At 35.1% G+C, this 26206-nt stretch overlaps 1 protein-coding gene across 1 annotated transcript; it reads right to left on the bottom strand.

The window, feature by feature from the left end:
* On the bottom strand, positions 5453-9564 carry LOC109330203 (hydroxyproline O-galactosyltransferase GALT6-like). Its single transcript, XM_019564283.1, has 7 exons — positions 8640-9564; positions 7438-7670; positions 7064-7354; positions 6853-6981; positions 6597-6770; positions 6187-6294; positions 5453-6048 (listed from the first exon to the last, which is right to left on the bottom strand). The coding sequence occupies exons 1-7, from the start codon at positions 9466-9468 to the stop codon at positions 5839-5841; spliced, it is 1974 nt and encodes a 657-aa protein (XP_019419828.1). The 5' UTR covers positions 9469-9564; the 3' UTR covers positions 5453-5838.

Here is a 26206-nt window from a genome sequence, read left to right as displayed (position 1 = left end):
GTCTTAAATGTATTTAATTTGACAAGAAACACAAGATTTGTAACATATGTACGGGTCAACCTTGAAGAATTTATTGAAAAGGCTTTTTAAAGATGATAATATGGGATATTTCCCATGGTTGAGATATTTTATATTTATTATATATCCATGATTAACACTTTCAACATTATCAGAATTTTGAGCTTCTTTGGCATTTTCCACTTGAAGAATGGGAACAACTTACTAAAATACCTTAGTGTAATATAGTGGATATCATCCTTCTAGTCATGTTATCCTTGTAGGCGAAATTCAAAGGACCTTGGACGATACCACTTCAAATATAACCCAAATTAGGATGACTTCCATTATTCCTCTACATTATTGCCATTTTGGGATTCCAATTGATACGCCATTTACTCCATGCATAACTTTTTAAAAAGAAAAACTAAAACAATGACCATCAAACTTTGAAAATATTTGGGTTTTGAGTGATGACATGGTGATGATTATGAGACAATGAGTTTTATCCTATGCATTAAAGATGAGATGTTTTTATAAACAAATTATGAAATTTAGTGGATTCAACGTTTCTTTGCCCTCGTGTATACTATCGGAAACTTATCCTCAACAATGTCTTTTAAGCTTGTATCATGGTCTGAATAAGGGTTCTGAAGAAAAATATGGCTCATATATGTGTTTCTCATTCCCATTTTTATCCTTTCTCCTTTGTCTTTATTTCAACAGTTTTCTGGCATGACATTAAAAAACTAAGAGGGTGTTGTGATGAAATGAGGGAGAGCCTAACATTAAGATGATAATATTTGTGTAGGCTCAAATGTGGTGGCAATGTATAGCTTCTTGATGCTTGAGAATTTCAATGAAGCTTTGTGTCATTAGAAAAATTTGTTTGAAGATCCATGTTATTTTAAGTATTACATTTGCATCATCCTCCTTATCATTTTAATTTTTGAACTCATGCATGAATAAATTTTATTTAGTTTTTTTTTTGGAGAATACGATATGTGGAATGAAGTATGAGATTTTAATATGCAATGAAAAATAAATCTTAATTGATGAAAGGAAAACATGGGTGAGTGTATGAACGATCGGTCTTTACTGAGTATTGCATATGAGCACAATTTTTCAAATGGCTCTATGGTTGATCTCAAGTAGGAGAAGGTGCATCATCATGTATGACATATTTAGCCATTGTGGTCTCTATTAAAAACAAGGACGTTATATAGGTGGGATCTTTTCTAACTTATTATATAAGATCAGTTCCAACCATGATTTCTTTCGATATGGTTCAATAATAATGCTTTCAAAACGAACTTTAAACTTATAAGTGCTTTTGAAAATGTGAAATGCATTGTTTGAACTTTAAACTCGTGGTTAGATAATCAATTAGAACCAATGTATGAAATGCATTGTTTGAATGGTATATTTTTTGGATGAGTGTATATACGAATGGATGAATAATTGGAGGAATGAGCAAATAATGTATTTTTTTATGCATGAATGGGCTGCATGAATGTTTATATCAAGTATTTTTTGAATCCATGTATGAGTAAATATGTGGATGATTGTTTAAATAATGAATCTTTTCTTGTTGAATTGATATATGCATGAGTGCATAGGCAAATGAATGGATGAATAAGTGGAGGAGTAGGTGAATGATAACGGAAAATTCTTGCCCCTTACGTTAATGGAACTATCTTTGAGGTAGTTTAGCCATCACTACGAATATGAGATGTGAATATAAGGTGACAATCATCATATAGTTTAGGCTAACCTAACCAACGAAAGGTTGCCCAAAGTTCTTACTATGATGAAAAATTACCCTTAGAATAATGAGTCCTACTAATGATACTTCTTTTACATGCCAATGTGGTGTCTTTGTGGTTTAGGAAATACCTAAGGGCAAAGATATTATACACCACACAGACTAGAATGATTGTTGACTCACCTTATTTAAGGGACAAAAGTCCAAATTTATTATGATAAATAAAAAATGGTTGGAATAAAAATGAAACTATGCTTCTCTTGTCCTATGTGATGTATAACCCAACAAGGTTTTCTTGAATATCTATAGGCCATAATCCTAAAGGAAAGTACTAGGGTATCTTTAGAATGGTCTACATAAGAGATTCTAAACTTCTACAAGGTCCTCAAACTACTTTCATTTCTTGAAAGAAGGTAAACCCAAATATCATGGCCAAGAGGTGGTCCATCCTCCCAATACTAGAGACGACACAAGATCATGACTAGCAAGACGAGTGTCCATTCTTTCCTAATATATGGATATATGGCATATGTGTGTATAAAAATGCTAGTGTATAATGTTATATGTGTGGGAAAGCAATCAAATCTCTTTAAAATAAACCACCTTAAAACATATTAAATATATATATATATATATATTATTTTTTAGCTAAGTTAATATATACAAAATGTAAATAAATATCAATTAAAAGATATCAAACAAGGTGAAAAGGCATTAGGGTCCATATAATAAATAGTTTTAGGTTTAACTTTCTTAAAAACGTTGTTCTGAATGAAGATGTTAGCTGGTACGACCTGATTTTTCGTTGTCACCGATTACATGGCTTTGGAAGAGGGAGAAGGGAAATTTCAACGTCTTCTGAATGATTTGGAGTCGTCGTCATGTTTTTGTGATAAAAAGTAGAAAACTTTTTTATGCCCAATTTCAGAATGTGTGGTCTTTAAATTAGTCATCTAAATTCTGGAGTCGATTATAAAATATGGAAAGTGTTAGCACTTCGTCCACCCATACAAAGTTGTCACCCTCACTAATTGCATGAATTATTTTATATCCTAAACTTTTTTTTATTATTTATTTTAATTATTTACTTATTTTTAAAGGACAAAAAAATTGCGACTAACAAGAGCTTAATTGACGCTACATATCCCTATGTGTAATAGGGAATCAAAACTCATGTAGTTCTTCGTAAAAATTAGAGGTGGAAAAATTATCCACAATTCATTCAAATCCAAGAAAATTAAATCCATCAAATAGAGCTAATAGATTTAAATGGGTACAATTTAATGGATAATTTTAATAATAGATGAATTTGAATCCACCTATTTTATCCAATGGATATACGTGGACATATCCACATTCCGATATCATATTCCTCAACCTCACTCCAAAATTTTAGTCCATATCATAACATTGGAGAATAGGTCAATCCACAAATGGGTTCTGAACTCATTTAGAACCCACGAAACCCAACCCATTAACGACTAGTACTCACCCAAACTCAACAAACAATGGCACTTAGTCAGTCGTCCAATTCACTTCATCCTCTATGAACAATGTCTCATCTTCATCCTTATAGACATTGCCATAGCCAGTCTTCTTCTTCATCATTTCGTCAAGCTCGGGCACATCAACTTCCTCATATGAACCGCTTTCGATCTCGTACATGGAGCACGAATCAAACTAGTGGGTCCATAAGCCAAGGCCATTGATTGGTTTTCATTCGGTAGGGAAGATGTTGTTACTGTTAGGTATTAAAATCAGAAACAAATAATAATTTATTTGTTAATATTTTTTAAAATGATTTTATTCATAAGTATTTTTAGTTTCAATTAAAAAAAAAATTAAATGGATTGATATTCATCTATCCAATCCATAAAAATTGATTAATCGATGAATTGGATGGATTGGAATCTATCTATTAAGTTTTGAATATGGATGAATTAGATAATTTAAAATATGATTTTATCGGATAGATGTGAAATTGTGGATGATTTTACATATATCCATTATGATCTAAATCTATATTCATCCAATTGCTACTCATGATAAAAATGTTTGATTGTTTAGATATGTTTTAAGGAACAAAATCGTTGTATCACGGTCATTCAAAGGATGAGCTAAAGAAAAGAGGTGAGTACTTGTGCTCCTTCATCCTTAATAAGATTGTTATTTATATATTTTTGTATTTTGAAATTTATTAAGATTTATTTGACTTCATTTTTTATTATTAAAGACAAATCTTTTTACTACAACTATTACTAATATTATTATTTCATAGATTTATACTTATTACTCTTTTTTATTGTCATTATTTTTAAAGTATGTCAAAGTATTTTTATCTATTTTTGTGTATTTTAATATAGTGGGAATCAAATTTTAATAAATAGAAGTGACATATTTCAACTGTTTAATGACAATCCGAGTAAAAAAGGTTAAATTGTGACATTTCATTTATCTTTATTATAATTCATTTTAATATATTTATATATTAATTTTTTTGCGAAGGATTTGAAATATTATGTATTTCAAGCATTATTGTAAATATTAATTATTATTGAAAATATTTTATTTTATAATATTATCATTTGTTTATTAGTATTAAACAAAATATAATGAATTAAATTTAATAGATGAATCATAAATAGATCTATACTAATAAATAAATAAGTAAAGTTGAATGAATAAAATAATGTAACAAAAGATAAAACGAAGGAATAAATGTTGGGTGGAAGTTAAAACAAGAATTGACAAGAACCCAGCTACACAAGCACTAATGGAGAACGAAACACATATTATGATGAAGATAGTTAATTGGGATATTTACAAACCAGTGTGAGACCAGATACTAATGACTAAGCAACTCTTATTTTCCATAGAGCAATTGGGTGTAAAACTTTTTGTCATGTGCCTTGCATCCTTATATATGTAAAGTCCATTATAACTAATCAAATCATATTTGATTTTATTTCTCATAGGCCACTTATTTTCTCTTGCAAATAAGGATTATTTCTGATATATTTTTAGTCCATCATTAATTTATTTTTTAATGACAAAAAAACATGAGATATTTCACCGATTTCAAAACGAGATACTACTAACAAGTGAAAATATAACTAACCTTAAAATTGTGAACTATCTGCATTTTCTAATTTTCTCGAGGACTTAAATCCATTTATTCATAAATCAAAACATAAATGACTTTAGAAATCATTATTTCGTCATTTTATTTCATTATTGTTTTACAAAATGTGCCAAACAAAACTAGATTTACAATTATAAAATAAGTATAACTACATTAGAGGCTTAAGGCAATGTCTCTTTTTATAGAATGCACCAAAACACATTGTTTTTTTTTTTTTTTGTTGCAATTTTAAGTGCTTTGGGTCATTCATTTCTCGAGTTAACCCACTATAAATCACTTGAATCGGAATTTCTTTATCCAGGTCCAAACCCTTGTTCAGTCAAGAAATCAAATCATGGTCATTTTGCAAGTCTAACAGCAGTTAAACTGTCGGAACGTTCGATCCTCATTGATTTAAGTTAGTGAAGAGATAAATTCTATACTTTTTTTGGTCTAGCATATATTTTAAATAATTTCATTGAGTAATTTGATAATTACTTTTCTATCCCATGTAACTAATAGGCATGATGCCTCATCAACAAATAAAACATTTGCAGAACCTATTTTTTATTTCTCATAATATCCTCTCAGGTAACTAAATTAGTACTTTTCCAAATGTGAATTTATAGGTAACATGCATCTATAGATCCTACTCAGAACCTAACTTAATTTATATTTAAAATTATCATTGTCTCTTTAGAACCCAAAAAATGAAAAATACATGAGATAGCCGCAGCCAAAAGAATATTAAGACCCCCAAAAATGGGGCAAGAAAAAATGAACCAAGAAACAGTAATAAATGAAGAGATTCTAAATGCCATATTATACAGGGCAATATCTAACTAACCAAGCTCCACAGTTATATACAACATCGATGCTATGACTTCACCAAAAAACTTGTTTCCTTCATCCTTCTCGCTGAATCGAAACATGATTCATGTTATGTCACTGTTTGCTATCTCATGTTGCAACATTGAGGCCTTGCCCGCGTTTGCAATTTATCCCACAGGCACATCATCTGCCTCGGCGATTGGTAGTGTGCCGTGTAATAGTCTTCGATGCAACCAAACTGACAAAACTTTAAGCTATGTATGTATTTTACCGGCTTTGAGCTGTTAAATTGCTCTACCCACATTCCCATACTCACATCTTCCATCTTAAACAACTGCATGAAGAAAAGAAATCATGGAAACATTCAGCCCAAAACAACTTCAAATCAATGAATATATTGTGCGCCAGCGTGGGTATATCTGCAACATGGAAGAAAAAAGAAAATTGTGCAGCGGTGAAAAAGTTTACTAACCCTTAATTTATGCATCTGAAATTCAGAAACGATGTAGCGTGCAATGTCAGCCGAGATGATATAACCCGGTCCATTAGCATAGGGTGGGTAGTCCTCTTCTGGCCATTCCTGAAAAAAGAGGGCAACAAAATCAATATTAGAATAACCAAGATTTTTCCTAGAAGAAACTTGAGCCGTAAGGCTGGGCCACAATTTTCTAATAAATAAGGTGAGACTCAGCCAATGGTAAGGCTGCGACTTAGTGACCAAGAGGCGATGGTTTCAAATATGAAGGAGAAAGACCAGTAAGAGGAGCAGATTCGGACATTTTTTGGATCAGACCAAAGACAACAATATCAAATTCATTCATTTTCACAGACAACATCCACTCCTAAACTTAAAACAAAAGCATCACAATGGATCCTGATTACCTCATATGTCACCGCCCATTTACCATAGCGCATGGGTTTGTGGTAATAATTTATGTTCCCAATATAGAAGGTCATGTCATCCGGAACATTCCTTGCTTCATCAAGAACAGCATCCACTCTTACAAAAGTGTCATCATCACCCTTCATGATATACTTGGCAGAAACTGTGTGAACCTGTCAAGAGGAAGCACATTATACATGGCTGACAATTTCTTCCAGTTTAAAACTGACAAATTTTAAACAGACATTAACCCACCCCATATTCACATATGGCCACTGTTTTCAGCACCACTAGATCATAGTTATCCATGTAAGGCACTATAACAATGTCGCCAAAAAATTCTGCTTCCTTCTTCAACTCTGTATTAACTTCCTTTCTCGGGTTCTGTCAAAATTACAATGAAATGTTGTTATGCTCCCCCAACTGAGCATCAGAAATGAACCATAAAAAATGAAGTCACCCTTACCAGTGCTACAAAGAAACGAGCAACAACTTTTGAAGACTTAATAAGCCTATGCTGCATCCATGACTTCCTTACAGCCATCCTTTCAGCAAAATGGTTTCCAGCAGAAAGGACGCCGATGAACAATTCTACTCCAGATTCAGGAAGTGGAGGAACAAGCCATCGTGTTGACAAATCAAGATGCCGCTGTGGGGAAAAACTGGGATGTGTTGAAGGCAAAGAGGCGGCAAATATAGAGTGGACATCAATGTCTCCACCCAAAGAAAGCCCAGTGGCATCCTCGAGAGTAAAGCCCTGTGAAAATTAAGAACCGAAGTTAAGAAACTAAGCAAATCCATCTTCAGGAGTTCAGGTTGAAAAGTTCAAGGATTACTCACAGTGTGATAAGGAAAAGAGACTATGTGCCTCCCGTCAACAGTAACATGATAGCCTTCCAATCCAGCATGAAGTGTAAGAACAAATAGCTTATTCTCAGAAAATGGGAATGGCCAGTCAACTGTTACTTTTTTCGTGCGGCCTATCAGTCTACTCAACCACCATGTTGCCTTAGACTGCTCTTCGTGATTTTCATCATCCCGAATCCACTTCTCACATTTCACCAACCTATCAACTGTATCCAACATATGGAACTATTCAGTTTAATGCACTCAACGCAGAAACAAATGACTTTACATACCAAACTTCAACAGCTGAAATGGAACATGGACATTTTTTGAGGGAAATATCAATAGAAGGGAAAAGATTCTGAAAAATTATCAACTTGAACATATATCGCTTAAAAGTAATGCCAAGTCTCAACTTTACTAGTAAATTACCCACACCTTATCTTTTTCTAACATTACACCTTAACTTTTTCTAACATTTTCCCTACAGAAATCAGCAAATTATAGTACCATACATTCATCCATAAAATAAAACAATATGATTGAGCTCTACCAACAGACTAATTATCATTTGTAGTGAAAATCGTCTTTTCTTTTTTCCGAATAACACATATTTCCTACATTAATCACACATAAATAATAACAAAAGCATATGCCAAAGAAACTTCAAACAGTTTTAAATACAGCTGAAGATGCGGCAGAGCAATAAAAGTTGCGGATAATTGTAGTAATTACAGCTGACTTGTGGTTTCCAGTTACCAAAACCTCCTATATTGCAACATTTTGGTCACAATAGTATTGCAAAAACAGCAATTTAGAACTATTATGCCAATATTTACAATAAACATATAATGCCCTGTTACAATCAAGTTCATTTCACAATCACCACTTACAGTGTGATTCACGGTTTGGAATGTCAAGATTACCTTTTTAAATATGTTTGGTGAAATGTACAGTTTTTCTTACTTCTACATTCATCATACCTTGTAACATTGAATGTTAATTTTACTTTCTCCTCCTTTTTGCAAAGTCAATTTAGTACTTACCCAAAACTGACATTGACTAAAATTACCCAAAACAATACTCATTCAACCAAAACCAATTGTACACATCAAGCACCTTAAAAACACACTTTAACCAAAATCAAATCTACAAAACCAGGATCATTAAAATTCAGTATTGCTAAGGGTGCTTACCAGTATCTTCATCAGCATTTGATTTCCAACCATCACACCGAAGCGCCGTACCCCACTGCATCCGATAACACGTGTTGAGCTCAATCACTGGTTTCCCACTCCAATCACCCTTCAACCTCGGATTAAAATAAAAAATCCGAGGTGGTTCTTCCCCATCCACTGTCTTCAACCCTTGCAGCTCCACCATAAACTGTGACACCATCATCGGCTTATTCTCCCCATTCGCCATCGATATCCTCGACTCGTAATCGGCCCATGCAGGCTTAGGCTTCCCAACCACGGTCACATGCGACCCCAAAGTCATCCCACAAGGAAGCGCCACCATGCCCGAAAAGCCTGAACCGGGCACAGAAATTGAACCGGGACATGACTCGGTCCCGTCCTCCGGTTTTTCTATAACGGTTTTTATTTTACCCGATTTCAGCTCTTCCCAGAGCGTCAAACCCGAATCAAGCGCGTGCTTAGCTACCTTATAGAGTTCGGTGGAGCCGTATTTCCGAGTCGCGTCGAAAGTGGTGTCGTCGAAGACTAAACCGGAAACGAGTTCAAGTTTCCGGCGACCGACTTGACTCGGTCCGAGTGCGGTGTTTTGGGAAACGCGCTTGAAGGGGCGAGTGGGTGCTTCTTTTTCTAGAAGATTCTCTTCGCTTAGAAGCCTTGAATGGTGTTGTGTTGTGACGAAGTCTTGGGTTATTGAACCGAACCCGGTTCGGAAAACGAAGGGGACTTCGACCGTGAATAGGACAAGGTAGAAAACCGTAACTCCGATTAGAAACTGAATCGACCTTTTTCTTGTTAAAGAAACTAATGTTTCGAACTTTCTCTTCATCTCTTGATTTTAGTTTAGCAGCACAAAACTGTTGAAGAAAATTCCAATTTATTAACACACACTCTCTCTCTCTAGAAAATAATAAGAGAGAGAGAGAGAGTTGGGTTAGAAATAGAGAAATTTGAAGGACAGAATTTTGATAGGAAGATTTTAAGGTGGGGTTAGAGTTGCGTCGGTGATGTTGTTTTAAGCGAAATTGAAATTTGAGATAAGAGAGATTTTTGGTGTTGGTGATAGAAAACAATTATCAGTAACAAGAAACAGCATGGATTTAATTCTGTTGTTGATAATTGACATATTTGATGGTTGATAATTACCAGATTTGATTGTTTTTTGGTTGATATGTAGTCTAATTTTTTGGAAACTCTAAACAAAAAACAAAAGTATTAAACTGTATTATTTCTTTTATTTTATTCAAACTTGTTCAAAACTAATATATAATAGTATATAATTAACATATAAATAATAATAATGATAATGTAAAAAATCTTGACATATTCATAAATTATTCATTTTTTAAAAGGAAAGAATGACCGGGAATTGATAATAAAGACTATCTTACCTTATTGATCTATATATTATTCATTTATGGAAAAGAATTATGAGAGTTGAATTTTCTGGTAGTGGACCGACCAGAAAAACATGACCCACAGTATTAACCTTAGTGGCCAACGGACAATTCAAAAAAGGAGATAAGAGCATCTGCATAGGGCCATAGGGGAATTCATTCCTCATTCTTACTGAAATAAGTGTATTATTCCCTTATTAATATAAGATTTTTATTTTTCAAGAATAATCCTTTAACAAAAATATTCTTATGGTGAAAAAAACTTATATGAAAAGGTAAGTATATAGAAATAATAAATTTCTTTAGTGTATTTTAATTAATATAATTTATTTTATTGGTGTATAAGTAACTTATTTCACTCGATCAACAAATTTGGAACTGGATCCAAAAAATAAGTAACTTATTTCTATAATTAATAATGAAATATAAAATTTTAATTTAATAATCTCTCCATAATTTGTTTATAATATTTATAATAAATTATTGTGGATTTTAAGTTATTATTATCAAATAATTAATAATTGGTTATATTATTGTAAAATATCGTGTTGTTAGGATTGGACTGGAATAGGCGATTGATCCGAAATTTTATTCAAATCTAATATAGTACTTATGGGTATATAAGAAATGTAGTTCGACCTCTATTGAGGGGTTGAATCATTTTTAACTGGGCAAAGTTCAGTCTATCCGCGTTAAACCCAGTTAAACTGCAATAACTTGAAAGTGAACGAGACAATTCATTTAAATTTTAAAAAAAAGTAGAACACTAGTTTAATATTTTGGTTTCTTTGTTCCAAAAAAAGATGGAGATATATTACTTCAATATAATAATACATATTTATTAATTATATACAATTTTGCAATTATATAATTATATATATATAATCATCCGATCAAACTGTAAGGTTTAACTATTTAAACAAGTTAAATCTAATTTTAGACATATTACAGTTTGCTATCCGGCTCGAGTTTCATAACATTAATAAAATATAAAAGTGTGTGGTATATTGTGTAATAAATTATTAAGTATTGTGTGTGACTCAAATAAAATGGAGTTGATATTTGCTTATTGAGATGCTCTAATGTGTAGAAAATCATTTTAAATTTGAAACCCCATTTTTTTTATCAATTTCAATTTTGGACTCTGTTTCTTTTAACCAGTATTATAAAACTTGGCTCGAACCGACTGGTCCAACCGGTTCAACCGTGAACCGGACATGTAACTGGTTCGAGTTTCTCATCTAACCAGTTTTGCATCAAATCGATGAAAAACAACCAAATTGATGTTGTTTTCACTGAAAACAAGTATTTTTAACTTATTTGTTGTTATGTTTGTCATTTGTTAGTTTACATTATAACAAAATCTTCGTTGTTTAATTAAATTTTAAATTTATTGTAGTTTTTGTTGTAGTTAAAACATAGTTCATATGTTATTTGTTGATGTTATCAACTTACTTGTGTCATTTTATAGTAATAAAATGTTCTTTTTTTTGTTTTTAATTATGCATGATAATGCTTTTAAATTTTGAGTATACAACTATTAAATATTATGTAATATTATGAATTTTTTAGAATTTTTAATACAAACCTAGTTAACCGGTCCAACTATTGAACCACTGGTTGAACCAATAACTCATTGACTCAATACCATGACCGAATCATTAATCGGTCGGAGTTTATTAACACTGCTTTTAACAAACCAACTTTTTTTCATCCCTCTTTATATTCTTTCAACCCATATTTTACTCTCTTTATTCTTCTTTTACACCAAACCACAAAGCTCAAAACCTCAAATATCATCATCATCATCTCATTCATTCATTGTACCCGTCTCTCATTATTCTACTTCTTATCCCTCAAGGACGTTGCCGGTACCTCCACCATTGTAGTTAGTAATAGCAAAATGCGCAATGCTCGTCGACCCCACCCGTATGGCTTGAAAACTTCTACAGCCATGGTATACAATTTTAGTTCATTTGCCAATTAAGCTCGCGAGAATCCTGATTGGGTAATGTGAGTGGCCTGTAGGTTTAAGTATTAAAAAATATAATTAAAATTCTAATATATTATCATATAAATATGATTTAATATTTTGAAAATTTTGCGATGTCATGTGATTTGTTGAATTTCAAACAACATAACAATGTCTTTTTTGTTTTGTTTTCCCTATTTAATTTTTATGTTAAATTTCTTATTTTTAATTTTATGAATATTTTTATTTTTTATGTATCAATACTCATGGCCACTCTTTAAATCATTTTAAAATGGATGGTACGTGTGAATTTGTCCAAAAATATAAAATGAACATGCCCATGCTTTTAGGTGTAGTCATCTAGCCAACATAGACTAAACTCGATAGGCTTTCCAGTTTGCCATTTCTAATTGTAGTTGGGTGGTGAAATTAAAAAGGGTTTTCATCACCAGAATACTTATTTCATAAGGAGCACATCTGATGTCTTACAAGTTGTGACACTGCATGTACTATTAGCATGTAATTGGCTGAAAAATATATTTAAGTTAAAAAACTATTAATTAATTAATTTTCTGACTAATTACAACTAATATCACATACAGTAGCATATGGAACACAGATGTGTAATCTTTTCATAATCTTCAAGATTGCAGTATTAAGTGCAAGTAAGCTTGTTATTTGAACCATTTAATTTGTTTTTTTATTGTTCTCTTAATTTTTATTTTGTTTTCATTTTTTCTTCTGTTTGCATTTTCTTTTTGAAAGATCTATTTGTTAGAAATTTTAATATGGTCATCATATATTTAATGTAATTATATTAGTTATTTAATTGAGGGGTTACAAAATAAATGATCTAACTCTAATAATTGATAGGACTTCTAAAACTAACCCTAATAGTTTGCCTATATGAGATAATGAAAACCTTATATGTTGACACACAAGGAATGATTATGGTCCTGAAGATATCAAATCAAAAATATTTTTTTCTTCTTTCATCAGAGAGAAAACGAAGGTCCCTTGAAGAATTCAAGATTTGGTTGAAGCAAATCATCAAACCAAAACTTTCCAAATGTATACTAAGGAAGAAATATATTTGAAAACATGAATTCAAGTACGTATTTGTAATCATTGTTATTCCACCCCGGTCATCTGGATACCCAAGCTGTTCGGGTGGATCTCTCTCCCAGTCGACCGAGAACCGGGAGTGACCAATTGAGCGGCTTAAACAAGCTCACCACCTTTTGACTAGACATATTAGGTCAAAATTGGGACCACTCCCGCCTAATACACTGCCAACAGTGTACTGCCACACCGCCTATAAATCACTCCTAACCTCCTGTCAAGACGACAAGGATAGGTCTAAAATATGGCTACGAGACCTGCCACAAGCTATAAGTCAACTATACACATAGTACAGACGTATCAAATCTACCTGACATGGGAAAATCAGCCCCCGACAGACCAGAATGATCGGTCATGCCAACAATACCCGCTAGAACTACGTCATCCATCTAAGCCATTATAAATATGGGAGTTCCCCCGACAGGAAGGATCACTTATAATTATTATTATCTACTTACTTCTTATATATTGCTCTCGAGCTTTACATCTCTAGTTTCGTTCTGACTTGATCATTGGAGAACCTTTTTAGGTACCTCCACCAGCGGGTCCAAGTCAACCTCAACTCAAATACAAGTGAAATCTTACTCGGACCTCCCGTCCAACCATTCCAATCAACCACAAAAGAATATTGGTACCGTCTATGGCTTATCTACACCGTGGTGACCACCCGAAACCAAGCAAATCCCACTAGCCAGATAGAACTAGCACCCACAAACATGCCTCCCAACCACCACATACCTTCCATCAACCTTCCATCACAAATACAACCTTCACACCAAGCTAGCCACTACCACCATACTGTCACAGAACAACCACCACCAACCACCCAACAACTCCTCCAAATTCTAGAAAGACAAGAAAGAGTAATCCAACAGTAATCCAACAACAAGCCAAATTGTTGTAAGAACTCCCTCAATCTAAAATATAGTCGAATTACAGACCATCGTGACCGACCAACTAACCACATATGATGAGCAATATATTATATACTATTCATAACCTTAATCTAGCATGATTGGTGATTCTTGGTGCCTAATTGATTTTGTTTCGCATGGTTTAGTGTTTTAGATTTTATTGGACTAATATTCCTAAAATGAGTTTATTTGGGATTATTTGGCCTGATTAAATCTATTATCATTTTCAGATCATATTTGGCACCAATGACATTTTGGACATTATGGAAGTGGAGGATATGTGTTGAAGTGAAGATTGTATTTTTATTTTAGGAGTTTTTATTTGTAAATTCGGTTTTAGTTTTGGGCCCATGTTTAAAGCTCATTTTCATTTTATGTGTTTTGGAGGGGTTAATTTCGGATTCCACTCCAAACACACGCACTTTACTTTTCCCTCACTTTGAAAAACTTGAGATTTTCGTTTTCCCTCTTTTTGCTCTGCTAGGGTTTCTTCATTGCATTTTCGGTTTTCACTTCATTTCGGTTTTCTTCCATTTCCATGGAAGGCTAAACTTTTAGACTAAATTCCTTTGGTAATATATCACAACTCTTGAGGTTTTGTTATTAATGCATTTTCGGTTTCTTTACTATTGATTTCTTTATCTTATTTCTGAATATGGTTGCTTAATCCTATTGTTTGGAAACTGGTTTGTGAGTTTATATTTGTTTAATTGATTTACTCTCTAGTGCATGAACGCTTAGTTTATGTGGATTTGTTAATGTTCCATGCTTATGTTGATTTCACTTAGTTAAAGGCTTAGGTTAGGAAACTGTGCAAATTAGGAAGATGATGTTTGGAATAAGAAATTAATCTTTTGAAACCGAGGATTGAGTTGTGAACAAATACACCAAAGGGATTTAGCCGTTTTATTACATTGCTTATTTACTACTGTTTCTGAATTTGATTTATGTTCATACCATCCAAAAAAAACCCTTGCGTGAGTGAGTATAAGGTGTTTGAATCTTTGTTTGAAAGATAATCATTGGGAAATGACCTAGGAGTCACTTCCTAGTACTACGGTTCTTAATTGTTATATTATTTGCATCGGGTACAACCTCGATCAAATTTGATGCCGCTGTCGGGGATTATCAGTTCTGGTCAAAGGTTCTTAGTATATTTTAGTGTGTGTCTTGGAATAACCATTTTGTTTAGGTTTCAAAAAAAAAACCGCATGTTCTGTTTGATGTTTACTATCTTATTGCCCTTTGCTTGTTGGTTGATTCAGGTGTATGTTGGTTAATATAGTTGATGTTGGAATTTTCGCATGAAACTTATTTCCATACTTCTTTCATCACATATTGAATATTGGATGCACCCTAGTCAGTCACCTTGTTGCTGGTTGTGAGATACAAACAAGTAGTGACTAGTTTTGCTGTTGATTGTCTATTTTGGGCATAACTTTGGAACCGTTTATCAAAATTGGACATATTATATATGCATTTAGGATAAAAAAATTCAATGATTCATTCTCTACACACTAAATTTATAGAACCCACCTTGAAAATAAAAAAAGAGCCGTTTTACTATTTCTTTCTTATTTTACAAGTTTTATTTTCCAATTGTTTTGATTTTGTTGTATTTATTTAAATTAGTTAAGCTTTGATTTTTTTATTGAAATTTTTGTAGATGTTTCCCATGGTATTAGGGTTTTATTGATGCAAAAAAAATTTTATCAGTAAAATTTAACATGTATTTCACTTACTGCTCTACATGGTTGTTACTGTTGCATTTAGTGCATGACTAGGGGAATCCTGATTCTTTGCATTCAATAAATTATGAAATTGATAGAATATTTCATAGGTTGGTTAGACAAGTTAGGAATTTAGATAGTGAGTCTTTTCATCATAGTGTTAATCTACCTTATAGTGATATTGATTATGTTGTTTCTGTGCATTCTGCTATTTCTGTGCATTCTGTTGTATACTCTGATTCTGAGCATTCTGGCTGAACCACCTCCAATCCCATGTGGAATGACATTAAGGGAGTTGGCTACACCTGATTTCACATATAAAATCTTGTGTATCCAGTATCCCAATGAGGATGTGTCATATGTCCTCAAAACTGGACTAATCCATTTGTTGCCTAAGTTTCTGGACTTGCAGGTGAATGTCCTCATAAGCATCTTAAGGAGTTCCACATTGTATGTTCCACTATGAAGCCTCGTGATGTCCAAGAGGATCAAATATGTTTGAAGACATTCTCACCTTCACTTGAGGGCGCTGCAAAAGATTGGTTGTATTACTTGGCCCCTGGTTCAATTACTAGTTGGGATGACCTGAAGAGAATCTTCCTTGAAAAATTCTTTCCTGCCTCCAGGACCACTACAATCAGAAAAGATATTTCTGGAATCAGACAACTACATGCAGACGATTTAGATGAATATTGGGAGAGGTTCAAGAGGCTATGTCCAAGTTGCCCCCATCATCAGATCTTTGAAAAACTCCTCCTGCAATATTTCTATGAGGGTTTGAACAACATGGAGAGGAATATCACTGATGCTGCTACTGGTGGTACACTTGGAGATATGACCCTTTTAGAGGCTAGAGGTTTGATTGAGAAAATGTCTTCCAACTCTCAACAGTTCAGTGCAAGGAGTAGTGATGCTATAATGGTTAGAGGTTGCCATGATGTTGGGACAAATTCAGCGAGACAAGATAAACTTGAGAAAAAATTGACTCCCTTGCCACCTTGGTCACTCAACTTTCCATGAATCAGCAGAAGCCTCCACTTGCAGCACGAGTTTGTGGCATTTGCACCGCAACTGACCATTATGCTGATGTTTGCCCTTCTCTTTTGGAGCTTAAACCTTTACCTGAAAACCTCAAGTATGCTTACTTAGAGGATGATGAGAAGCTCCTATTATTGTTTTCACCTCCCTTGATGTTGATCAAAAGGAGAAGTTGTTGCAAGTGTTGAAGAAACATAAGAAGGTAATTGGTTGGACCATAGCTGATATTTCTAGTATTAGCCCATCCATGTTATTGCATAGGATACTCTTGGAAGATGAAGCTAAACTAGTGAGGCAACCACAAAGGAGACTCAATCCAGTCATCCTTGAGGTTGTGAAGAAAGAGGTCACAAAGCTTCTTCAAGTTGGGATTGTATATCCTATTTCTGATAGTCATTGGGTGAGCCCAGTTCAGGTGGTTCCAAAGAAGACAGGAATTACAGTGGTAAGAAATGAGAGAGATAAGCTAATTCCTACGAGAGTGTAGAACAGTTGGAGAGTCTGCATTTATTATAGGAGGCTTAACCAAGCAATAAGAAATGATCACTTTATTTTGCCATTCATTGATCAGATGCTTGAACGCTTAGCAAGTAAATCTCATTACTGTTTTCTTGATGATTTTTCTGGATACTTCCAGATTCATATTGCTCCTAAGGATGAGGAGAACATCACATGCACCTTCCCCTTTGGCACTTTTTCCTATAGGAGGATGCCTTTTGGCCTATGCAACGCCCCTGGTACATTCCAACGATGCATGGTGAGCATTTCCAGTGATTTTTTAGAGAGTTGCATAAAGGTGTTTATGGATGATTTCACTGTCTATGGATCTTCATTTGATGCATGTTTGGATAGGCTGGATAAAGTCTTGGATAAACGCATTGTTACTATCCTTGTTCTGAATTACAAAAAATGTCATTTCATGGTAGAGCAAGGCATAGTTTTGGGGCATGTGATCTCAAATAGGGGAATCATGGTAGATCCTGTCAAGATAGATGTTATTTCACAATTGCCTCACTCCTCTTGCATGAGAGAGATTCGTTTTTTTCTTGGTCATGCATGTTTCTATCGCATGTTCATTAAAGATTTAGCAAGAAGGCTCTTCCACTATCCAACCTGTTGCAGAAGGAGATGGTCTTTGATTTTGAATAGAGATGTATGAAGGCATTTGCTTGCCTCAAGAGAGCCTTGACTACCACTCCAATTATCCAGGCACCTGATTGGACAGTTCCTTTTGAGCTAATGTGTGATGCTTCTAATTATGCATTGGGGGTTGTCCTTGCTCAAAAAGTGGACAAACTGCCTAGGGTAATTTATTATGCTTCCAGGACTTTAGATGTTGCACAAGAAAATTACACCACAACTGAAAAAGAGCTTTTAGCTATTGTATTTGCTCTGGATAAATTTAGATCTTATTTGCTTAGTTCTAGAATTGTTGTTTTTACTTACCATACAACTTTGAAGTTCATGTTGAAGAAAGTTGATTCCAAACCAAGGCTGATTAGATGGATGCTCTTGCTCCAAGAGTTTGATTTGAAGATCCGTGATAGGAGTGGAGCACAAAATTTGGTGATTGATCACTTGAGCATGATTGAGGGAGTTGTAGATATGATGCCTATCAGAGATGATTTTCCCGACGAACAACTTTTGAATATTTCTATTTATTTCCTCACCCCTTGGTTTGCTAACATTGTTAATTATTTGGTTGCATATATTTTTCCTCCACTTGCATCTAGAGCTCAAAATGACAAAGTTAAGAGTGATGCTAAATATTATGTTTGGGATGATCCCTACTTGCGGAGATTGTGTAATGACCAGGTTACTAGAAGATGCATTCCAGATCATGAGATTGAGTCAGTCCTTTAGTTTTGCCATTCTTCTGTAGTGGGAGGTCATCTTGGTACCCAAAGGACAGCACGAAAGGTGCTTGACTCTGGATTTTATTGGCCCACCATCTTCAAATATGTGTAGAGGATTTGTAGCACTTGTGAGTAGTGTCAAAGGTACTCTTTCTTGGAGACAAGAGATGCCTCAACAACCTATGTTTTTTGTGAGGTGTTTGATGTCCGGGGTATTAATTTCATGGGTCCTTTTCCTGTTTCTTTTGGCTTTTACTATATTCTGCTTGCTATTGATTATGTTTCTAAATGGTGAAAGCTAAGGCCACAATGACTAATGATGCTCGGGATGTTATGGATTTTGTTAGGTCTCACATTTTTTTTGCAGGTTTGGCATACCTAGAGTCATTGTTAGTGACCAAGGCACTCACTTCTGCAATATATACATGCAAGCTATGCTGAAGAAATATGGGGTTGTTCATAGAGTTTCCACACTTTATTACCCCCAATATAATGGGCAAGCTGAGATTTCAAATAGAGAGATAAAGAGGATTTTGGAGAAGATGGTGTAGCCAAAAAGAAAAGATTGGAGCAACAGACTTGAGGATGTTCTTTGGGCACATAGGACTGCTTACAAGGCACCCATAAGGATGTACCCTTATCAGGTTGTCTTTGGCAAAGCATGTCATCTTCTTGTAGAGATAGAGCATCATGCATATTGGGTTGTGAAAACTTGTAAATTGGCTCTTGATCAAGCTGGTGATGAAAAAAAGCTCCAATTGAATGAACTCGATGAGATCCACTTAGAAGCCTATGAGAACTCTAAGTTCTACAAAGATAAGACCAAAAAGTTCCATGATAACTTGATTTCTAGAAAGGAATTTTTGGTTGGCCAAAAACTGTTATTGTACAACTATAGGCTTGGACTCATGAGTGGTAAGCTTCGTTCTAGGTGGATTGGTCCTTTTGTTGTTACTAATGTGTTTCCTTATGGTGTTGTAGAAATCAAAAGTGAATCCACAGACAAGAGCGTAAAGATTAATGGGCAATGACTCCAGCCCTTCCTCAAAAATTCTTCCTTAGTGGATGAAATTGTGGAGGACTCATTGGTTGAACCTGTTTTCCTCCCTCCATGAATTAGGGAGTTTTTCTTTTTCTCCTTCTCTACTTTTTATTGTACTTGTCCAATTTAATTGATTGTATGTATATCTGGATATTCTGATTGTGCTACATTGGGATAATGTATAGTTTAAGTGTGGGGGGAGACTATTGTAGGTTGTAGGTGTTGATGCATGCTTTTCTTTGATTTTTAGGTTTTTGCTTAGGTTTGGGCATTTTATCTCATACTTTCTTTCACTTAAGTAATGATATCTTGTGGTGTGAATCCATGCATTTTTGTGTGTCAAGTTGCTTTTGAGAATTGAGAGGTTGAAACAATTGTGATAGACTTGTCCCTTGTGAGAATTTGAGCCTTAATTGTGGATGGATTGCTATATGTCATCTAATATTATTTCATGTGTGATTGCATTCTTGATTACTTGCACTCTAGAACTTGACTTATTTCTTGTTGATACTTGATATTCACATGCACATATTAAAGTGATTTAGCCATTTCTTTTGAATAAGCCACTTATCCATATAAGCCTACCTTGAATGAATTTATACTTTGATAGTCCCTTTGAGCCTATTTACCTATTTTATTGTTATTTAGCTCATTACAAGCTTATAAGTGAAAAACCATGATTGTCCTAACCTTAGGGAATTTTGGAGCTTTTGAATTGTTTTAGAAATGTGTATTAAGTAAGAAAAGGTGTATTGTTCTTCAAATCTTGTGGATTCTTGGTTATGTCTTAATGGTTGATACAATTGTGTACATAAGTGTTAAAAAAACAAAAAAATAACAGAAAGAGACACAAAGTGAATAAAAGGTTGAGTGTGACAAAAATGACTAGAATTAAAGATTTGGTCTTATCTTAGGTTGATTTTTACTTACTTTTTACTTATTCCCCATTGCTCCTCTATTTCATTTGGTTTTAGCTACATATCCCATATGTATCCTACCTTGTCCTTGGCTCCATTACAATATTGAAAAGTCTTTTTGATCTTTATGTGCATGTGCGTATGATGTTGATCTTAGAGGCTTGTCAAGCTTATGGTTGTGTTTGTTTTCATGAAGTGCTTTGAATGTAAACACTTGAAACCTAAGACACATGAGTGTAAACACTTTAGAGAGTATATCTTTTGAGGTTCTATCATTGTTGTGACCCGCCTCTTGGTTTGATTGGTTTCTTGACATACTTTAATTCATTAGATGATGTTCATCGATATCTTGATTTGATTCTTTTACTCTTATATGTTTGATTTTGCCCATTTCATTGCATTTCCTAGATTTCATTGTGCATTATGTGATTTTCTTAGGTGTTTCATTTTCTAGTTTTTTTATCTTCTTGTATGACTCACTTTGGTTCATATTGGTTACCATAACCTTATTTCTTGATTTTGCCCAAGAGTGCAAAAGGTTAGGTGTGGGGGTATTTGATGAGCAATATATTATACACTATTCATAATCTTAATTTGACATGATTGGTGATTCTTGGTGCCTAATTGACTTTGTTTCGCATGGTTTAGTGTTTTAGATTTTCTTTGACTAAATTCCTAAAATGAGTTTATTTGGGATTATTTGGCCTCATTAAATCTATTATCATTTTCAGATCATATTTGGCACCAATTTCATTTTGGGCATTATGGAAGTGGAAGATATGTGTTGAAGTGAATAATGTATTTTTTATTTTAGGAGTTTTTATTTATAAATTCGGTTTTAGTTTTGGGCCCATGTTTTAAGCCCGTTTTCATTTTATGTGTTTTGGAGGGGTTGAATTCGGATTCCCCACTCCAAATACACACACTTTACTTTTCCCTCACTTTGAAAATCTTGAGATTTTTGTTTTCCCTCTTTTTGCTCTGCTAGGATTTCTTGATTGCATTTTCAGTTTTCACTTCTTCTTCACTTCATTTCGGTTTTCGTCCATTTCCATGGAAGGCTAAACTTATAGACTAAATTCCTTTTGTAATGTATCACAACTCTTGAGGTTTTGTTATTAATGCATTTTTAGTGTCTTTAATATTGATTTCTTTATCTTATTTTTGAATGTGGTTGCTTAATCCTATTGTTTGAAAACTGGTTTGTGAGTTTATCTTCATTTAGTTTATTTACTCTCTAGTTCATGAACACTTAGTTTGTGAGGATTTTTTAATGTTCCATGCTTATGTTGATTTCGCTTAGTTAAAGACTTAGGTTAGGAAACTATGGAAATTAGGAATATGATATTTGGAATCTGAAATTAATCTTTTGAAACTGAGGATTGAGTTGTGAACAAACGCACCAAAGGGGTTTAGCCATTTTATTACATTACTTATTTACTAATGCTTCTGAATTTGATTTATGTTCATACCATCCAACAACAAAATCCCCCTTCTAAGTGTGAGTATAAGGTGTTTGAATCTTTGCTTGAAAGATCATCCTTGGGAAACGACCTAGGAGTCACTTCCTAGTAGTACAGTTCTTAATTGTTATATTATATGCATCAGGTACGGCCTCGATCAACATACCGCCGAGTCCATCGAAGAATCCCACCCTACCCAAAAAAATCCCTTACACATCGTCACAACAAATGATACCCGCCTATCCGACCATAATGTCTATCGAGCTAAACACCTTTTTCACAGAAGCCATCATGTCCTTCACTTTACCCAAACACTTAGATCACTCAACCAATATTGACCAATACAATGGAACTTCCGACCCACATGATCATATTGATGCTTTTGAAGTGTCCATGCTCTTCCACGGAACAACAGACCCAATCATGTGTCGAGCCTTTCAACTCACTTTAAAATGCACTATTTTGCAGTGGTTCACACGATCGGCACCAAACAGCATCGACTAATGGTCCACTTTGGCTAATAAATTCAACATCAAGTTCACAACTAGCAAAGAATAGCCCTAGTCATCCTTAACCTTGTCTGGGATTCGACAGGGCTCGCACGAGTCCGTCCATGTGTATCTAGATAGATTTATCTCTGAGGCAGTGAAGTTCTGCACCCTGAGTCCCGATGTGGCTACACATGTGCTGATCATGAGTCTACAATAGGGCCTCTTTAGAGTAGAGCTAGACAAATATAGTGACCTCATTCTAGAGGACCTCCATTCAAAAGTCCAACAGTTCATTAACCTTGAAGAAATAGTTGAATGGCTAGTTGGCAGGCTTGTCCAGGTTCCTCCCATCAACCGCTAAGCATTCCCTCTCATTATTCCAACTATTAAAGAAGAGCAAGAAGTTTTGCATGGTCGGCTGATTGTGAAAAGGTCTTTCAAACCTTTAAGCGATACTTGGTCGCCCCACCAATATTCACTAAGAAAACACCCGATGAAATGTTATATGTGTACCTTGCAATGGCAGATGAGGTCGTGGCCACCACTCTTATCCATGAGACCGAAGAAGGTTAGAGCATGGTGTATTTTACGAGTAAGGCACTACAAGGCCTAGAGCTCATATATCAACGATTGGAGAAAGTAGCCTATGCCTTCCTAATGGCCACCATGCGGCTACAACAATATTTTCAATTACATTCAATAGTAGTCAGGACAAACCAACTCATTAGGCAGATTTTGCACAAGCTGGAGTTGGTCGGTCGAATGATAGCATGGTCCATCGATTTCTCCCACTTTGATATCCGATACGAATCCTAAACAACTATCAAAAGCCAGGTTCTCTCTGATTTCTTCGCCGAGTTAACCATACGGTCGGACAATTAGGGGAAGACTTGGACAACCATTATGGATGGATCTTCCAATCCCATGAGGAGTGGGGCCGAAATACTGTTGGATAATGGTCATGGGATAACAATTAAGCACTCGCTAACTTTCACCTTCCCAACTTCGAACAACCAAGCCAAGTATTAAGCTTGCATATTTAGTCTGCAATTGGCAAATAAGGTCGAGGCCGAAAGGATAACCATCTGTAGTGATTCCTAGTTGGCAGTCTCACAGTTAACTAGTGCTTACCAAACCAAAGACACAATTTTGGGTAAGTACCAAGCAAAGGTGAAAGATTTGATGGCTAAGTTTAGAGAAGCCACTATCCAGCATGTTCTGAGAGAATAGAATGCCTGAGCGGACATCCTGTGTAAATTAGCCAACACAAAAAGCCTGGACAGCAATCAGTCAGTCATTCAAGGACGATCCTCAAACCCAACATCATGGCCATTGTGTAGGTTACCATCCCAGACGATTGGGTCGTCCCATTTATCAAGTATATTTTGAATGATGATCTATTTACCGACCAGAAGGAAAGACAAATAATCCTTTGGTGTTGTTCTTGGTACACCTTAGCCTAAGGATCGTTATATCGCCGAAGCTTTTCTGCTTCCCTCCACAAATGTCTCGGCCCCAATAGAGCAGAGTACATCTTTAAAGAAGTCCAGGATGGAAGTTGTGGACACCACCTTAGTGCAGCTTCCCTGGCAAAGAAAGTCTTACGATTACGATTTTTTTTCGCCTACCATGGAAAAGGACGTGTCGACTCTAACTAATAAATGTACTCATTGCCAACTATTTTTCGACTTCCATAAGACCCCACTAGAAGATCTAACTACAACACTCGCCCTTTGGCTATTCTGTAGGTGGGCATAGATATCTTGGGACCTTTCCCCCAAGTAGACAGCCAACTGATGTTTCGGATAGTTGTGGTAGACTATTTCTCCAAGTGGATAGAGGATGAAGCCTTGTCGACCATCACATCAGCCAACATCTAGAAGTTCACTTGGAGGATTATCATCATCCAGTTCAGTATCCCAAATGTAATAATAACTGATAATGGTACCCAGTTTTCCAACTGGAAGTTTCAAGAGTTGTTGTCCGACCTGCAAATCAAACAACACTTCACATTTGTTGAGCACCCTAAGACAAATGGACAAGCAGAGGCAGCCAACAAGGTCATTATAAGGGGAATCAAGAAAAGGCTGGATGAAGCTAAAGGAGCCTGGCCCGACCAACTTTATCACGTGCTTTGGGCTTACTACACAACTCTACATTCCACAATTGGTGTGTCCCTTTTCAACCTTAGATATGGCGATGAGGCCATGATCCCGGTGGAAATATGAGAAACCACCTAGAGGACCCCTACAATTTAATGAAGAGACCAATCTGGCTTTACTGAGACACAATCTGGATTGGATAGAAGAAAAAAGAGATTATGCTCAGATAAGGGAAGTGGCCATCAAAAGGAGGACAATAGACAAATACAACTCCTCAGTCGTCCCCTGAAGTTTTGAAGACGGTACCCTGGTTCTCCGAAGGGTGAATATTGGTCGATCTAGAAGAAAGCTGAAACCCAATTGGGAAGGGCCCTATCGGGTGACAGGTAAGACTGATAATGATGCTTACATGTTGGAAGACCTAACCGGGAAAGAAGTTCCACGGACTTGGAATGCTATCAACCTCCGTATTGTTTATGCTTGAATTGTAATGTCAACCCCTTTCGAGGTTGGACAACCCTTTGTAACACGCAAAATACATATATGATTACAAGGTATTATTCATTTCATGTCTTTATCTTAGGAGTGTCCTTAACCAAATATCTATACCCCCAAATGTGCACATCATGTCCCCCTTTGGTGAAGGTTCACTAAATCACTCAAAGCGCAGACTTTGTCCCTCTTGACCGGTGATCCATTATCTACACCCCCAAATGCATGGATTATGTCCCTCTTTGGTGGTGGATCACTAAATCTCCCAAGGTGTAGACCTTGTCCCCTTTGACTAGTGGTTCAATATCTACACCCTCATATGCGTGGAGCATGTCCCCCTTTGGCGGGAGTTCACTAAATCACCCAAGGTTCGGACCTTGTCCCCGTTGACCGGTGGTCCAATATCTAAACCCCCAAATGTGCGGACTATGTCCCCCTTTGGCGGCGGTTCACAAAATCCACTAAGACGTGAAACTTATCCCCCTGGACCGATGGTCCAATATCTATACCCCAAATGCATGGACCATGCCCCCCTCTAGTGGTAGTGAAATTATTTCATATCGAGCCAGGATGCACTCAGTTTTTAGATTAGAATATTTCAGATCCATCCAAAATGCATTTTGGTTTCAGATTAGATTATTTCAGATCTAGCTAAAATATATTTTGTTTTCATATCCGACCAGAATGTACTTTAGTTATAGATTATTTGAATTCAGATTCAATCAAAGTTATCATTGGCTTAAGATATTTATGTTTAAACACTTTGAGAATTGTTTTATTCAAGACTGACCAACACTACATTCTCTAAGTACCGATTACATAAGTTTTGTATCTGACCAATGGGTATCTCTCTTGGTCTTAGTTTATTGAGCACATAAACTTGTTGGTTTCAATTATTTAAGTTCAAAACTATTCAAGGCTTAGCTCACTTATCAAAGGTCCGACTAAAAGGGTCTTTAAGTACTAGGTTGTTTCAGATTGATTATGTTAAAATCCGGTCAACGTTATGTTCAATTTCATATTATTAAGGT

This window comes from Lupinus angustifolius, chromosome LG16 (genome assembly GCF_001865875.1).
Source record: "Lupinus angustifolius cultivar Tanjil chromosome LG16, LupAngTanjil_v1.0, whole genome shotgun sequence".
Lineage (NCBI taxonomy): Eukaryota > Viridiplantae > Streptophyta > Magnoliopsida > Fabales > Fabaceae > Lupinus > Lupinus angustifolius.
Note: the sequence above shows the minus strand (reverse complement) of the source record. Positions and strands in the feature narration are given on the sequence as shown.